The 17,249-nt window shown below is 54.0% G+C and overlaps 1 protein-coding gene across 3 annotated transcripts in view; it reads left to right on the top strand.

Moving 5' to 3' along the window:
* The window catches only part of ITGA11 (integrin subunit alpha 11), a 44,979-nt gene that overhangs the window by 15,174 nt on the left and 12,556 nt on the right, over positions 1-17,249 (top strand). For 2 of the 3 annotated variants that reach the window (XM_040569777.1, XM_040569776.1), the window contains exons 3-19: positions 1,708-1,817; positions 3,654-3,745; positions 4,036-4,150; positions 5,065-5,192; positions 6,261-6,409; positions 7,117-7,261; positions 7,514-7,679; positions 8,371-8,441; positions 9,273-9,417; positions 10,990-11,138; positions 11,327-11,467; positions 12,188-12,391; positions 12,935-13,065; positions 13,720-13,886; positions 15,020-15,162; positions 16,050-16,160; positions 16,754-16,839. In XM_040569777.1, coding sequence (XP_040425711.1) covers positions 1,708-1,817; positions 3,654-3,745; positions 4,036-4,150; positions 5,065-5,192; positions 6,261-6,409; positions 7,117-7,261; positions 7,514-7,679; positions 8,371-8,441; positions 9,273-9,417; positions 10,990-11,138; positions 11,327-11,467; positions 12,188-12,391; positions 12,935-13,065; positions 13,720-13,886; positions 15,020-15,162; positions 16,050-16,160; positions 16,754-16,839 — 2,253 coding nt within the window. Of the gene's footprint in view, positions 1-1,707; positions 1,818-3,653; positions 3,746-4,035; positions 4,151-5,064; positions 5,193-6,260; positions 6,410-7,116; positions 7,680-8,370; positions 8,442-9,272; positions 9,418-10,989; positions 11,139-11,326; positions 11,468-12,187; positions 12,392-12,934; positions 13,066-13,719; positions 13,887-15,019; positions 15,163-16,049; positions 16,161-16,753; positions 16,840-17,249 lie in introns of all 3 variants that reach the window. The other variant, XM_040569775.1, reaches the window with a different exon arrangement.

Below are 17,249 nucleotides of genomic sequence, written 5' to 3'. Positions count from 1 at the left end.
ATGGTGGGGTAATTCGGGCGCAGGGGAGCGCAACTCCTGTGGATACCTGGGCATGGCGGTGGGAAAGCTGTGGGAGCCAACCAGCTGGAGATGCTCCAACAATCACAATCTCCTGTTTGTGTTAAATCCTCGGGGAACGAAGAGTGGAAAACAAGAGGACACCATCCTTTGAGGTGCCTCAACCTTTTTTCCTTCCCATCTTCAACGTTTTTTTCCCTCCTCGCCCCCAATATCTTTCCACATCTGCTGCCATCTCCCTTTCTGACTGTGAGCATCAATCGTGTGGCAACGGCAGGGAGACGCGAGCAACCTCCTTGTCCAGGTTCAGGGGCAGGCACCGGATCTGCCTGAGCCTCTGGGTGCTACTGGGGACGGTTCCAGATGGTTGTTATTTTACCCTAATTAGTCTCCTCGTTAGCAGCGAAACTGTAAGACAGGAAGTATTTCCATGAGAATCCTTAAATGCTTCTTAGATTTTGGAGGTTTTCAGTTGGCGAGCAATCCCATTTTATAGTGAAGGAATAAAAGAATGAGTGTTTAGTGTCTTTGTAGAAGCAGTGCTTAAAAACAAAAACAAAAAAAAAAGAAAAAAAATAAAAGAAAAAAAAGAAAAAAGGCCATTTCTGGCCTAACAGGGAACATCTGTGCTGGGAGCGGTCGCTTCGCCAGCTGTTGTGTAGGGCAACCCAGAACAAAAGAGGTCCTGTTTATTCAGCAATCCGGACAGGGATGGCTGCATCCACCAATCGGGCCGTAAAATCAAAATGCAGTGGACTAGGTTTATTTTGGGCTAACACGTTGGGAGCAGGAGGTGCCAGGAACCCGCGGTTCGGGGTATTTTTGAACTAGCCTGGAAGGGACAGCCAAATTCCTCAGGTCCTGCTCTCCTCCTCCTTCGGTTTGCTGCTTTTGACTGGTCTGGTCAAGTCCACAGGAAAAAGTGAGAAAAATGCTTGCAATGTCCCAGATACATCCCACACCCTCGCTGGCTCTTTGTGCTTTTATCAGCTGATAAACCTCTGCTTATTTTAAAGTGCAGATGGGTGCCGGCGTCCTCGCCTGCACTGGCTGGTGACCCCACCACCAGCGCCAGGCTGTTTGTTAGCGAGCAACCCCAGCTTGGAGCAAAACTCCTGGAAATTCACATTTTTAGCTTTTCAGTGGGGAAAATTCCCCACAGACCCCAGTGCGAGCTGTAACTGCCTATTGCTTTGGGTGTCTCTGCGGGAGCCAGGACTCCTTCGCATACACCCGTGTCCTGAAGGTGATCCCAGCAGTGGGAAGTGGCACCTTGGGGACCTCAGGTGGATGCTGAGGGCATCGGTGCCGGTCCTGCTGCCTGTGCCAGCCGTGAAAATGCATCAGTCTGAGGAGGCAAGGGGGTCCTCTGCTCCTCCCCGTGCTGCAGATGGGTTTGCAGACCTCGTAACCCCATGACCTGATGGGCACTGCTTCCAAGTGAGTCATCTGGGGTTGGGGGTTGGAACTGGATGATCTTTAAGGTCCCTTCCAACCCAAGCCATTCTATGACTCTATGATTCATCTGGCCAGCTTGGAGGGTTCCCTGGGGCTGGTGGGGACCGGGTCTCATCCTGCAAGAGGCAACAGACGAGAGCGTTGGGACCCCATCCTTGCAGGAACGTGTTCCATTTTCTGAAGGCCACCCCGTCCAGCCCAGGGGTACTGACAGGCACCTCTTTCCTGCAGGCTGGTGGTGGGGGCCCCCTACGAGACCAACGGGCAGCAGAAGACGGGAGATGTCTACAAGTGCCCGGTGACCAGCGACAGCCCCAGCAACTGCACCAAGCTCAACCTAGGTACGGTGCGCGGGGCGCGAGGGGAGCTGGGCGCTTCTAACACACCGTGTGCTCGTTGTCACGGCTTTATTCTTTAAAACTCACCCTGGTGCTTTGCCCGGATTGCTCCCAAAGGCAGGAGGACCACATTTGAGGGGGATTTTTAAATGAGGTCATTAGCTCAGGTGTTCATATGGCTCCCGGTGCTGGGCTTTCAGCATCGGCAGGGTAAAATGAAGCAAGTCAGGTGAGAGTGAAAAAGTGATTTATTTAACGGAGCTTAAAGTCTTCCGTTTATTCGATCAGGACAGAGTTAGCAGCGGGTAACAACCCCACTATCAGACACCTTATGATGTATCATGGAGTCTGTGGTCCCACTAGGGGATGCTCAGGGGGTGCAGGCACCCCAGCAGGAGGCAAGTTTTGCCTCCAGCACCCATCCTGCTCAGCTACTGCGGGAATTGGTGCTCAGCTCCACCACCCCTAGGGCCCTGCCATGGCAGGAGGAGAGATCCGGGGGGGTCTCACACATCCCCAGCCAGCCCTGAGGAGGGGGAAATACGCAGCTCTTTATCAGGGTTCCTCTGTCTCTGTCTGCCAGCGAGGCCAAAGGGGACAAAGCCCCACATCCCCGTGGCAGTGGGGGACGTGGGAGCTGGGGACTTTCCCAGGGTCTTGAGGAGCACTGGTGGGGCTCGGGGGCAAAGTCTGGGGTGGTTTCCCGCTGGAGCAGCAGTTCCCACTTTATTTGTCATCATCATTAATCTGAACTGTTTTGGGTTTCTACCAGAGCTGATAAGAGAGGAGGAACTTTGGCTCATCTGCAGCATTTGATTGATTGGAACCAAATATGTCTTTGTTTGAAAGCATTGTGGGTTTGTTGGGCATTTTTTTTGTTTTGCTTTGGCTTTTGTTTTGTTTTGTTTTGTGGCGGTGTTTTCTGCTGTTGTTGTTGTTGTTTGGGGTTTTTTGTTTGATTGGTTGGCTTTTTCTATGAGAACACCAAGATTTTTCCAGGGAATAAATCTCTTTCGTGTGCAAATTCGAGTCTTGCTAAAAAGCAATCTTCTCCCATTGGAAACCAGTTTCAAATGAAAAGATCAGTTCCGTGAGCACACTCTATTTTATTTTATTTTTGATTAACTTGTCTTGTTGGCACAATCCCTTGAGGCCACTTGAGTAAAAGCAGGCGCAGGGATGCCAGGTGCATGTGTGGCCGAGGTGACCATTGTGGCTCTGTCCTGTGCTGCTCATGCAGAGCAGTCCTGGGAGCCAGCAAGGCTGGCAGGAGCCTCATCCCCATTGTCCCCATCGTCCCCATCATCCCTGTCACCCCCGCGGTCACCACCTGGCCATCAGCGAGGGTTAAGCATCGCCAGCCGGGGCAGATGAAGCTTGGGTGCCCTCACGAAGCTGCGCTGGGGGAACGGATGGGTTAGACAGTGGTTTTGTCAGGGCTAAATGCTATTCCTGTTAACCTAAATAAAGGATGGCCCCATGGGCCATTTCTGGTTTCTGGACTGTGACATGGGAAATGAGAGAAAGGCACAAGCATAAATCAGCCACTAAGTGCGTGCTGGCCTGACAATAAAGGATGAGATGCTAGAGCTGCTCAGAAGGGTTTCTTTCCTAAGGATTTACTACGTAAGAGTCTGTGACTCACGGTCTAATTTCCAGAAGAAATTTCTCTTTGTTGGCTGTGGCAAGAAAAAAAAAAAAAAAGGAAAAAAAAAAAAAAAAAAGTCTTATCTTGACGACTGCTGCAAAAACAAAAGGGAAAGCAAAAACCCCACGGCACCGAGGCGTGCTGTGTGCCCCGCCACCCGTGCCCCTGCTAACCAGGTCCTCTCTCCGAAGGAAGAGTCACGCTGTCCAACGTGTCCGAGCGGAAGGACAACATGCGCCTGGGGCTCAGCCTGGCCACCAACCCCAAGGACAGCAGCTTCCTGGTGAGGGCCGAGGGTCCGGCACAGCCCGGGGACCCTCTGTGGTATGCGCGTGTAGAAGTGCACGCAGATAGTGCGTCTTTTTGTGCATGTTTGGATATCTGCATGCGGGCAAGTCTTTTTCCAGGTCTTTGCCACCCCTCTCTGCTCTTTTGGGGTTTAGCCGTGCCTGGCGGTGATGCTCTGAGACCCTGCTCTCCCCACCTCGTCCTGCACGGCCTCTCGGCATGCAGGCAGCGAAAAAGTGGCGTTTTCAGGCCCATCCCTGATGCTTTCTTTTTATTTTTCACCAGGCCTGCAGCCCGCTCTGGTCCCACGAGTGCGGCAGCTCCTACTACACCACGGGGATGTGCTCCCGCGTCAACGCCAACTTCAGATTCGCCAAGACCGTGGCCCCGGCTCTGCAGAGTAGGAGAAACTCTCGTGTAGCCTCTAACCCTCACCCCGAGCTCAAAGCTAGCACAAATTTCCGTGCCCTGAGCACTTCGGTACCGTTGAGCAAACAAAGCTCCGTCGGTGCTTGCCAGAAGGCGAGATAGCGGAGGAAATTATTGCAGGGAAGTGATTCAAAGGGGGTCACAAACGCAGACATCTGGTAAACATTTCCTTTCCGACTGACACTCGGGGAAGACAAAAAATACCTTATTCTCCCAAAAACAGAACGAAAAGCATCCAGAATATTTTATCAGCGCAGCTCGGAAGGAAAAATAGGGGAAGAATTCAGAGCTTGGCCACACAAAACAAAGAGCTCATTGACGGGATGCTAAATATTCTGGCCCAAATTTGTAGATTTGGGGACACGATTTGATTTTGAGGTAATAAAATGAGCTTCCTGGCTTTCCCATGGGTGGTAGGAAACTACAGAGGGCTGCCCTGTACCAGCCTCTGCAAGCGCTTCTTCTCCCCATCCTGGCTTGGGAGAGAAACGGGACTTTTGGGTGGCAGAGGCAGAAAAGGCTCGGCAGCACAGCACGGCGCTGCGGGGGGAGCAGGGGCCGGATCCTGCCCGCAGGGGGATGCCCTTTGATGTACGTAGCTTATGAGACCGGATAGAGGTCCAAATCTGAATCAGAGAAGATACCGCGGGGCGTTATTCTTAGAAAGTTATTCAGACTTCTCTTGGCAGAGAGGATGCACGTGGCTTCTTTCTACCCTACTGCAGTGAATATTGGAGTGAAGGGCTTTATGAGCGATTGAAGTAAGATTTCTTTTTTCAAACAAATCACAAGAGCAAGTACCTGACTGCGAGGAATGAAGCCATAAATCGCCCCTTCACAAGTGCTGCCAAGGCCTTTCAATAACACACTGCGTATTTTTCACAGGATGCCAGACGTACATGGACATAATCATAGTTCTGGACGGATCAAACAGCATATATCCTTGGGTTGAAGTTCAGCACTTCCTGATAAACATCTTGAAAAAATTTTACATTGGCCCCGGCCAGATACAAGTAAGCCCGTGCATGGCTCGTGCGTTCCCGTCTCACGTAGATTCCTCCGGCTTTTCTCAAAGTCTCTTTTCTGCCAAAAGTACCGTAACTTAGCCCTGTGCTTTTTCAAAATAAACTTCCGACGTATGCATTCTAAAGCTGAGCCCATGGAAATAATGCTCACATTAATGTCCTTAGATGAGCTACGGGGAGAACAGCAACCCACACCCCGGTCAGGCATGGGGAGGATGAAATCATATGGAAATATCGAAGTATTGCCCTGCAATCGTCCGCTTATTTGTGCAGGGACTGTGCTCAGCTCCATGACAAGCAAAGAAAGGGAGGAAAGATGTGTTTTGGCTGCTCCTGAGTCCTCAGCACTTGGCACAAATAACCCCGGGGCTGCTGTGGGGCCACAACATAGCACAGCACGGCCGCATCGTCCTGCACCTGTGTACCAGGGAGCAACAGCAGGCAGAAAATGGAAACAGAATCGAGCATTGGTCCCATAGGGGGTCCCATAGAGGGAAAACTGGAGCAAATCGAGATTTTACTGGTGGCCATGGACAGCCAGGGAGGTCAGGTCCCAGTACCAGCAGGAACACAATTAGGGATGCCCAGCTGCTGGCTCCTGCTGAATCCCTGTTCCCAGTGGCTTCCTCTTCCGTTGGTGAACACAGCTGCAAACACTGTCGGGCCCTGGTATTTGTTGTCACTGCTAGCCCCAAACGCTGGCAAAATATCATCCGGTTCCTGCTGCACTTTTACCGCTTTTATTTTACCCTTTTGCCTGGCCCAATTTTAGGAGGCATTTGTGGCAAATGCCCCTGCAGCAGATTGTGTGCAAGCAAGCAACGTGTGTTTTCTGCTTGCACATGCAAATGGATACTCAATCATGCAATGTCATAGTGCAGTTTTTGGGTTGCAGAGCAGGCACCAGGCCGCCCATGGTTCCCAGTCAGCGCGCAGCACCGGCGTGCCCAAAATGCAGACCTGGTGCTGCTCCCTGTGAGGGGGAGCGCGTGCCCTCTGTGCTGCTGTGCCCTGCCACACAGCAGGCTGTTGGTGTGACCTGTCTGTAATCCCTAGGTCGGCGTGGTTCAGTACGGAGAAGACGTGGTCCACGAGTTTCACTTAAACGACTACAGGTCTGTAAAAGACGTGGTGGCAGCTGCCAGTCACATAGAGCAAAGAGGAGGCACAGAAACCAGGACTGCCTATGGGATAGAGTTTGCTCGGTAAAAATTTCTCACGTTCACCCCAAGAAGTTTGCAGTGACTGTTTTAATTCCCTTCTCCCCCCACCACGCTTCATCCCTCCTTGCTGTTTGCAAGGCAGGGGCGCAGCATGCTTTTCCAACAATGCCCAGTCCTCATCTGGTGCTCTGCAAGGGCTGAACCCTGAGCTGCAGAGGGGCCAGGGGTGGGCACAGGAGCAGATCCCGAACATGTCTCCTCTTTCTGAAAGCACCCAAAGCTCAGACGTCAGCCCCAGCACTGCCCTGCAGCTGGCCCAGCTCTTCTGCACACCCAGTGGGTTCTGGGATGCCCAGCATGGCCCCGACCCACAGCTCTGTCTCCTCATTTATCCAGGGCTAACTCTGTCCCTGCATATTTTTACCACAGCCTGACCCATATTCCAGACTTAGCGCATCCTGCCGAGCTAAAGGATGCTCTCTGCAAAAAGCCAGCTCCACTAGAGGAAAAGCCCCCTTTCAAAGTCCTAAAGCATTCCCTGAGCATCCCGCACCCCACTGCACCTCCCTGTGTGCCAGCAGCCCCCCGACTCCCCCCCCCGTGCTTTGTGACCTGGCCACTGGGGCTCGTGCCCCACAGCAGGGCATGCAGGGCGCTGTGTGACACCTCGGGGACACGGGCGAGCGCGCGGGGGCTGCCACGACCCCGCCGGCGACGCTGAGCAGCCCAGGGCATCTCTTCAATTGCAGCTCGGAAGCGTTTCAGAAAGGTGGCCGGAAAGGGGCAAAGAGAGTAATGATTGTAATCACAGATGGAGAGTCGCACGACAGCCCAGACCTGGAGAAGGTGATCGAGGACAGCGAGAAGGACAACGTCACCAGATACGCGGTGGCGGTGAGTAGCGGGGCCCTGCTGCTGCAGGAGGCGGTGAGAGGTGCTCACGTCGGGATGTGGCTGCCCAAGGAGGTGCTGGGGAGGGGCAGGACCCTGCGAGGCACCCAGATCGCATCCATCCTTACAGCCCCCCCAGTCTGCTCCCATCGTGGGGTGCCAGGCACAAAGGGGAAGAACAGATCTGGGATGCTTTGGGACGGCTTTATCCATCGTGTGAAAACACCTGACACTGCCTTCCTCTCCCAAACCCAGGTACTGGGTTATTATAACAGAAGAGGGATCAATCCCGAAGCCTTTCTGAATGAGATAAAATTCATAGCGAGCGACCCGGATGACAAGCACTTCTTCAACGTCACCGACGAAGCAGCGCTCAAAGACATCGTGGACGCGCTGGGGGAAAGGATATTTAGCCTGGAAGGTGAGCGGGGCTCCTCCCCTGCCCTCCCCAGGGACACGCTGCTCAGCACCACACATCCCAGCCAGATTTGCTGTGCTGGGTCCTTTCTGGAACGGTTCGTGCTGGGGGGGCAGGAATATGGAGCCTCCACTTGATGCACGCACCCCAGCACGCACGTTTTGTCCGATAAAAGGCTTTTTTTTTTCCTTTTTCCTTCCACGCTTGTTTGTTTACAAAACTACATTTATCTAAATTTCCTAAGAAAATGGTATATTTGGAAAAATCCTTGAAACAAAAGATGGAGGGTTTTCACTGAACGTCTCAGTGTTTGGGGGAGTATTGAGCAAACCAGCCCATAAACTCCCCACCAGTAATCTCAGCCAGCCCAGCGCTTCTGTGGAAGAATATTTCACTGGGCGAGGAATTTCAGCCAGTTGCAATTATTAAGTGAGATCCTCTGAATCCACACTTTTATGTGATCCTGCAGTTTGTATCTGGGAAACGAGGCAGCACTCCCACTATTTATTAATTCTGCATTTATTCAGTGGCTCATTAGCAGCACAAGTGTGTGTAGCTGGGGGGTTTTAGGGGGGGCACGGGCACCTTTGTGCTCCAGCAGGGTGGAGGTGGCTCTCCAGCCCAGCCAGACCCACAGATCATCTCCTGGAAAGCCTTCCCTTAACGACAGAGTCTTTGTTTGTTTGTATTGAAGGAACCAACAAGAATGAAATCTCCTTTGGACTGGAGATGTCCCAGACTGGCTTCTCATCGCACATCGTGGAAGTAAGAGAGTGACCTCTTTGCTTTGCTCCCGCCTGCGTGTTTGCTGTGGGCGGCTGACCGGTGGAAAACGGGTGGGGAGGGAGTGCAGAGGATGAGTTCAGGCTGTGAATTTGGGCTGTTCAACCGCATTACTGCCTGCCCGCCGAGCGGGCAGTAAATGCAGCTATTTTGTTTTATTTTATTTTATTTTATTTTATTTTATTTTATTTTATTTTTATTTCATTTTTATTTTATTTTATTTTATTTTATTTCATTTTTATTTCATTTTTATTTCATTTTTACTTTATTTTATTTTATTTTATTTTATTTTATTTTATTTTATTTTTATTTCATTTTTATTTCATTTTTATTTTATTTTATTTTATTTTATTTCATTTTTATTTCATTTTTATTTTATTTCATTTCATTTTTATTTCATTTTTATTTTATTTTATTTTATTTTATTTTATTTTATTTTATTTTATTTTATTTTATTTTATGAGAAGGGACCCTCCTCCTGCCCCTTCCTGCAAAACCCATGATTTCTGGGAGGGACCATTTGCTGTTTTCCCTCCCCGCACTCTGCAGCAGTAGGTACACAGCCCAGGAGCCGGGCTTTTAGGGACCCCCACGAGCATTCCCCCACAAAACCAGCCCACTGGGTCCTCACCCGTTTCAGCCTCAGCATGCATCACCTTCACCCCTATGGGCAAGAATTGCTTCCGATAGGAGAAAAATAACATGAAAAGAGGCCCAAAACCCATCCCCAAGGCCGCCTGAAGAGCTTTGGCACGGGATGTTTGGTGCCTTTGCTCTGGCTCTGTGCTGACGGTGGCCGTTCCCCCCCCCCAGGACGGGATCCTGCTGGGGGCCGTGGGCGCCTACGACTGGAACGGGGCCGTGCTGAAGGAGACCAGCAGCGGGAAGGTGATCCCGCTGCGCGAGTCCTACCTCCAGGAGTTCCCCGAGGAGCTGAAGAACCACGGCGCCTACCTGGGTGAGGGAGCCCCGCCGGGCACAATCGCTGGGATGCGGTCGTGGTTGGGTGCTTCATATTTGGGTGATTAATATTTGCTTAATATTTAGGCGCTTAATATTTGGATGCTTAATATTTGGGCGCTTAATATTTGGGTGGTTAATATTTGCTTTATATTTGGGCTCTTAATATTTGGATGCTTAATATTTGCTTAATATTTGGGGGGTTAGTATTTGGGCGCTTAATATTTGGGTGCTTCATATTTGCTTCATATTTGGGTGCTTCATATTTGGGTGCTTGATATTTGATTGCTTAATATTTGTTTAATATTTGGGCGCTTAATATTTGGGCGCTTAATATTTGGACGCTTAATATCTGGGTGCTTAATATTTGTTTTATATTTGGGTTCTTAATATTTGGGCTCTTAATATTTGGGTGCTTAATATTTGCTTAATATTTGGACCTGCCCTGCCCCTGGCACTCGGGGAGAGCCCCGCGGCGCCTGCTTCGTGCCGCACAAACACAACTCGAGTGCAGAAGCAGCTCAGACCCCCATCCAGCCCGGGTCATTCGCAGTGCTTACTGGAACAGTTTAAGAAACACTGATGAAATTTCATGCCCGGGGAGGAAATACCTGCTGTGCTAATCCGTTCCATGTGTGGGAGCCCCGCAGTGAGGATCCCAGGCTGGTTGCAAAACGAAGCCTCTGCCCGGGCTGTGCGTGCCCGCCTGGGCACAGAGCGGGGTCTGAGGGCTGCGGGGTCACCCCCCGGCACGTGGAGGCTCTTCCCTCTGTGGATGGGGACACGAACAGCCCCAGGTGCTGTTTTTCTTACTGGAAGCAATGGTAAAGACAGGAATATTAAGAAAGCCCCGGTGCATCCTGCGGCACGGCAGCCCAGCTCCGGGACCTGGGTGCTTCAGGGCTGATGTTCTGCTTAGAAATATTGTCCCAGGAGAGGAATATATGGGAAGGCAGAGACTAAGGTACGGTCAGTGCCCAGGGAAAGGGCTCTGTAAGCCCCACCAGCCCCTCTCTTACTCAAAACTCAGCTTGCTGTGACCCTGAGGGATCTGATCCAGCTTTACACTTGGCTGTGCTTTGAGTGTCTAAAAATTTAATTAGCATTTAAAACCGACTGCGAATGTGCAGAAGCCTGGAGCTGCCTGCAAGTCTGAAATAGGGGATTTTGCAACCCCAGCATTATATTCCTGTGTAAGCCCACCTGCATCCGTGAGCAAGTGGAACAGCGCAGTGTGTGACATGCAGCGTTGCTGATGCCAGCACAGAAAATAATCCTGCGGGGTCAGAAATTGGGATCGCTGGGGGTCGTTAGCTTGGCATAAGTATTTGTGAGCAATGGTTGGGGTGGATGCACAGCTTTTATTGCGCCCTGAATTTTCACAACCAGCATCAGCAAAACCTTCCATGCATGATGACAGGGGGTTACCTGCATGACTGCATCGCTGGCAAAGCCTTGGTTCAGAGCTGGCCAGGGCTGTGCCGGCAGCACAGAGGTGACCCCAGGCAGGCTGTGGGATGGGGGCGGGCAGGGGGCTGGATCGTGCTCACCCCCCTCTCCCAAAATGCAGGTTACACCGTCTCCTCCTTCGTGTCCACCGCACGCGAGCGGCTCTACGTCGCGGGAGCGCCGCGGTTCAACCACACGGGGAAGGTGATCATCTTCACCATGCACAACAACCGCAACCTCACCATCCACCAGGCGCTGAAGGGAGAGCAGGTAACGCCGGGGCACGGTGTTAAGGGTGTTTAAGAGGCTCAGCAGCACAACGTGCCTGTGGTCAGGGATCTCCTGCACCCACGGCTCCAAAGCATGGGATAAGAGGGGGCTTGAGCCGTCCTTGCCAGCGAGGGTCGCGGTCCCTGCGTGCTGGCAGCGCTGCTCCCATCCCCTCCTGTCTCCCCCAGATCGGCTCCTACTACGGAAGCGAGATCAACTCCCTGGACGTGAACGGCGATGGTGTCACGGACGTGCTGCTGGTGGGAGCCCCCATGTACTTCAGCGAGGGCAGGGAGAGGGGCAAGGTCTACGTCTACGCCCTGCGAGAGGTACGGGCACAACCAGCCACAACCACGGGTCTGGGTCCCTGGGGTCCCCTCGCCCACAGCCCCCAGGATGGGATGCACGGGGCGATGTTGTCCCCTCCACCAGCACTTTGGGGCACAGGTAGGACATATCATACTGGTTTTCCTGCCTGCTGCCCTGCCACCATCAAATCCTGGTAAAAAAAATGCAGTTTCTGACCCAATTCTGACGGGCCCTGGGGATTCAGGAGCAGAAAGAAGATCGTGCTCAAAATCCAGGGCTGCGCATGCTGCCCAGCACAGCAGGGATCCCCATATCTAAAGCAAAATTTTCATGCGATTATTTATGTTGCTTTAAAAGGAAGGCAAAGCAGCCATCAGGATGGGACTCACCCACACCACAGCTGAAGGCTCACCCGGTTTCCTTCTCATGCTGACTCAGCACCCCTCTTCCCGGGCTCCTCTTTGCAGGCTCCTGGCTTTCCCCAAGCTTGTGCATGAGCCGGGCTTTGCAAAGGAGCAGCAGAGCAGCCCCCGAGCTGCCCCCGCTGCCAGGGGCACGTTTCCACCCCGCAGCACCTCCGTTCATCCCGGCACCCAGCGGGTTAAAGGCTCCGTGGATAGGTGTCGGGCTCTTTGTTTTACAGGACTCCAAGGGGTTGCTTCTTGTCTGTTTGCTTTCGGGGGTTTTCCTGGCTCTCCAGGCTTGCTGCTGAGTTTTTTTTTTTCCTTTTATCCCCACAGAACCGCTTTGTTTCCAGCGGGGCCCTGGGGGACCTGCAGAGCTACCAGAACTCCCGCTTCGGCTCCTGCATCGCCGCCGTGCCCGACCTCAACCAGGACTCCTACAACGACGTCGTGGTCGGGGCGCCTTTGGAGGACGACCACCAAGGAGCGATATACATCTTCCTCGGCTTCGAGGAGACCGTCCTGAAGAAGTACAAGCAGGTACGGCTCCCGGGGCTTTGGTCGGCCCCATCCTGCATTAACCAAACCCAGCATGAAGTCGATGTCCAGCGATGTCCATGGGCACCAGTGCAGTCAGAGGGTCATGAATTCGTGCTCAGTATTTCCTCCTTGCACAGTCACTAGATAGCTTCTGTTTTGGTGGGCCCCAGACAAAACAAGTGTATGGTATGGAAAACACGCTTGAAATTAAGGGGAATGCTTAGTGCTCGGTGCAGTGACTTGCCTTGGATAAAATATTAGAAACACTTGTGAGAAACAGTAAATGTCAGCAGAAATCTTTGGACGGTGGTGTCCGAGGGGAAACTGCTCTCATTCCCTGGCAAATTAAGTTTGGTGCAATTACTGGGTAAGGGGAACCCAGTAACGTGGCGGGGACTGGCACAGCAAACCTCAGTGCGCCCCTGCTCACGTGCGAAGCCTCCTCCGTGCGGCTGCGGCTGGGCGCCAGCTTCGCAGGCAGAGGTGCTCCTGACGGAAACCAGGCTGGATTTTTTTTTTTTTCCCCTTTTTTTGCTTTTTCAGCGGATAGCAGCTGCAGACCTCGGACCAGGCCTGATGTATTTTGGATGCAGCATCCACGGACAGCTGGACATGAACGAAGACGGGCTCGTGGACTTAGCTGTCGGCTCTCTTGGGAACGCCGTGCTGCTCTGGTTAGCTGCGTCTCTTTTGGCACTGCCCCTGCCCCAAGTCTGCTGCAATGCGCTCACGTTTCCAGGGGAGAAGTAACCTCCCAAAAATCCGACCCGTCTTTCCAGAATTACAACCCCTCTCCAGCAGGGCCAGGGGATTTAAGATGTAGCAGAGCCCTAGAAGGACATCAGGGTTGTTTTGCGTGGAATTTCCTTGTTAGTTCCCCAAGAGCTTCAAAGCAGTGATTTCATCTGATGATTCGCTCAGATTCCCTCTATCCTTATTTAACAAAGCAACTCGATATTTTCAAGCACTGATTAATATTTGGATGGTCCCTTGAGGCTGTTAGGACAGAGGTAGCTGCCCCAGCAGAGATGTGCCACCTGCACCCACCCTGGGGCTGCTTCAAACACACTGATGTGCGTGCAGGGGGCCAAATCCTGCCCTCAGTGCTGAGCCTCTTCACTGCCATAAGCAGGAGGCCAATGCATGCTGGAGATCTTATTCTTCCAACGCTACACAGCCGAGCTGAGGGCAGGTCAGCACCTTGTGGTGGCCTTTGGGAAAGGTGTGAAAAGGGCTCCCCTGGAGACGTGGGAGCCTCCTGGGGGCTGCTGAGCCGTGCGTGGGTGCCCCGTGCTGCAGCGACCTCCTGGCCCTTGTTCGCCCCGCAGGTCCCGCAGCGTCGTCCAGATCAACGCCAGCATCCGCTTTGAGCCCTCCAAAATCAACATCTTCACCAAGGACTGCAAGCGGAACGGCAAGGATGCCACCTGCATGTCGGCCTTCATCTGCTTCACCGCCGTCTTCCTCTCGGCCCACTTCCAGACGGCCAGCGTGGGTAAGCAGCAGGGCTGCTGGTGCTGCAAACCCTCAGTTTGCTCATTACAGGGCTCTCCAGCCCCGAGGGAGATCCCAGCTCGGGGAACCAGCCAGGAGCTTGGTGTGTTTGATGTGTGCACACCACGAGCAGCCTCAAACTCTTTTTGCCCCCGGCTAGCATAGCAGGGACCCCGCTCCGCCGCTGCGCTGTGCCGAGGAGCTCCCCAAGGACAAACGCTTGGCGGGGCTCAGCCTCCTCTCCCCTCTGTCCCAGGCTTGCCTGGCCACGGTGCGTGTGACAGCTCTGTCCCCAGCACCTTGCAGTCCCTGGGGCAGGGCAGGAGGGGACGTGGCCATCCTGCAGAGCTCCTCCGTCCTCCCCCTGCCGTAGGACACATCTGTGGACCAGATGTGCGCCCTGCCAAATGGTTTGGGGGATCTTTACGGCCGGGTTGGCCGGCTCTGCTTTGAAAGCCCCACATGTTACCATGACCCGGCGGGTGCCCGTGGCTCAGCAGGAGGAGACGAGGGCGGCTCGGCCGCCGGGACCCGGCAGCAATCGCTCTTGAAGGGCGTTCCGGCACGGGAAAAAGCAGGTCACGAGCAGAGCCAAATTTATTCATTTTCACATGATTTCTACCCAGAAAAGCCTCCCTGTGGGCAGTGCTGCTGCCAGCTCTTTGCTTCCCTGCATGTTTTGTGTCATGGTGCTGTGGTGGGTGCAGATTCCTCCTGCTCAGCACCGGCTGGGGACCCTCGGCTGCTGCCCCTGCGCTGCAGGATGCAAACATCTGCAGCAAAGTCGCGCGGAGAGCACAGCAGTACCTCCAGAAGGGTTACAGGCCAGCACGTGGATATATGAGCCAAATATTTATATATCCTGCACTAATTTTACTCAGTGCTGAAGTTCCTGGTTTGACCTGGAAAGTGGATGCTTATTCCAAAGAAATTCGGGTTAAAGGCAACAGCAGCCCAGCCCCATTTCCCCATGGTGTGCCCCTGCTGCCCACCCCCAGAGGCATCTCAGCGCAGCCCCCCTTGCCAGCGGTGCGGCAGGACTGGAGTGCACAAGAGCCCAATTTTTGGCCCGGTGTCGGTGTACAGGAGATGTAAGGACGGGGAGAGCGCTGAGCCGCCCTGCTCTCGTTGCAGCGCTGCACTACAATGCCACCATCGACGAGCGGCGGTACACGCCGCGGGCTCTCCTGGACGAGAGCGGGGAGCGGCATGCTCACCAGGCGCTGGTGCTGCTGGCGGGGCAGGAGCACTGCGACAGGCTCCACTTCCACGTGCTGGTAAGTGGGGACAGGACAGGACGGAACGGGAGCCTCTGCTGCGGGGCTGCGTCCCCCTGAGCAAAGCCATTCTGCTTGCACAAAGCAGTGATGCAGTGGGAGGCATCAACAGGGCGATGGCAGGGGTGTCGATGGCCTCACGTGGCTGGAAACAAGCCTGGGCCACGAGCCTGGATTTATTCACACCGGGTTTGATGTGGTCAGGGGTGGACCGGGGCCACGGAGCCGCCAGCACGCTGCAGCACTGGCTGCATCACACTCCAGCTTCCTCCGTGCGCTCCTCTGCAAGCCACTAACCATGCCCCCAGGGACAGCACGCACTCAGTGCCTGGATCAGACTGGTCCTCCTGCTCCAAAATCAATGAAAATTCTTTTTTCTTTTCCGTCGGGAGCCATTGCATCTCCATGCCAGCCCCTGCTGCTCTCATCCTCTGCAGCCCAGACCATCAGGTTCATCTCTCTAGGCGCAGGAGCCAGCAAAACCCTCGGCATGGCTCGTGGGGAACAGCTGATGCACAAACCTGGCCAAAATCAAACATTCCCAGAGAATGATGAGAATTCTTCGGAAGCCAGCGAGGGCCGAGCTGCCAGACTGGCCCGGCCCCAAGCCCCAGCCTGAACTGCCATGAACTTCTGGGAAACTCGGTTCTAGAGATGGAGCCGGGGATTGAGCTCCAGGAGCTCAGCGCAGAGCGGCCCAGTGCACCTCATGCGTTAGGGGCAAGGCATGGGGAGAGCTGGTAGAGGTTCAGGGAGAGGTACAGGGAAGGCACAGCCCGGTCACCGGCCGGTCAAGTTGTTATTTCATGAAATAACCACACGTGCCTCCAGTGCTACCTGACTGTAGGAGTCCTGCCCTCTTCAACCGTGCTCTCTGCCTGTCCCAGGACACGGCTGACTACGTGAAGCCGGTGACGTTCTCGGTCGACTACGAGCTGGAGCACCCTGAGAGCGGCCCCATGCTGGACGACGGCTGGCCCACCTCGCTCAAGGTCTCGGTACGTGCGGCTCCCTCCCCTGGGGGTCCTACCAGGTGCCTTGCAAGGCAGCAGGCAAGGAACCCTCGCTGTCAGCTGGAGCTGAGCAAAATCCACCCAGCAAGGGCAATCCTGCAAAGCTCTTCCAGTGGCTGAGCATCTCCATTTCTTGTTTCCCTGCTGGGTGGTTTTGCTGCGGGATTTCAGAGCTCTGGCTGCCCAGCAGGTGGGGGTGCTGAAATGTGGGGGCTGCAGCAAGCAGGGTCTGACCCTGCCCAGTTTGTGTGGCTTTAAGTGGAGGGAGAAAAGGGGAGCTTAGCTGCTGAAGGCTGGGTGCATATCAGGAATGGTTAGTATCCCACAGGGGCGCTGGAAGCTAGGCGGGCTCAGGAACTGTAGAGGACACCGATAGGAACTGTAGCTGGAACTGAAAAGCCAATTTGGTGCTAAGCTTGGCCATTGGGCTTATCTCTGGAGGAGCCATCTGCTGCTTTGTCTTGGGGCTGCGACCCCCCGTCCCTCCTGTGATCACAAGATGTTCGGGACCCGCTGCAGCCTGCAGCTCACAGCCAGGGGCACAGAGCATCACCCAGTTGTCTTATTGTGCCCACCAGGTCCCGTTCTGGAACGGGTGCAACGAGGACGAGCACTGCGTCCCTGACCTGGTCCTCGACGCTCGAAGCGACGTGCCCAGTGCCATGTGAGTGGGTTACACCGAGCATCCTCCCCTTGGGCTCACAAACCCCGGGGCTGTGCTCCAGCATCGCTCGGGGTCCCTCATCCCACAGCCCCAGTGACCACCAGCAGCTGGGACCTGGTCCCCGGGGACAACTCTGCTCCTGCTGCTGGTGGCACCGGGCTGGTGGTGAGCAGAGTCATCCTGCTGTGCTCTCTGGGTTCGTCTGCTCCCTACATGGAACAAACTGGTGTTTGTTCAGGGAGCCCGCAAAACTACCGATATCTGGTGCCATGGTGATGGGCCCCAAAGACAAATCAGTAAATAACAGGGGACTAAATGCGAGGCTGGCGTTACCCGCCTGGCAGTCGCAGGCTTGACTCACGCAGCAGAAATAATTACACGCTGTGTCTGATCCCTTAAAGAGCTTTTAA

Source organism: Cygnus olor, chromosome 11 (assembly GCF_009769625.2).
Source record: "Cygnus olor isolate bCygOlo1 chromosome 11, bCygOlo1.pri.v2, whole genome shotgun sequence".
NCBI classification, from domain to species: Eukaryota; Metazoa; Chordata; class Aves; order Anseriformes; family Anatidae; genus Cygnus; species Cygnus olor.
Note: the sequence above shows the minus strand (reverse complement) of the source record. Positions and strands in the feature narration are given on the sequence as shown.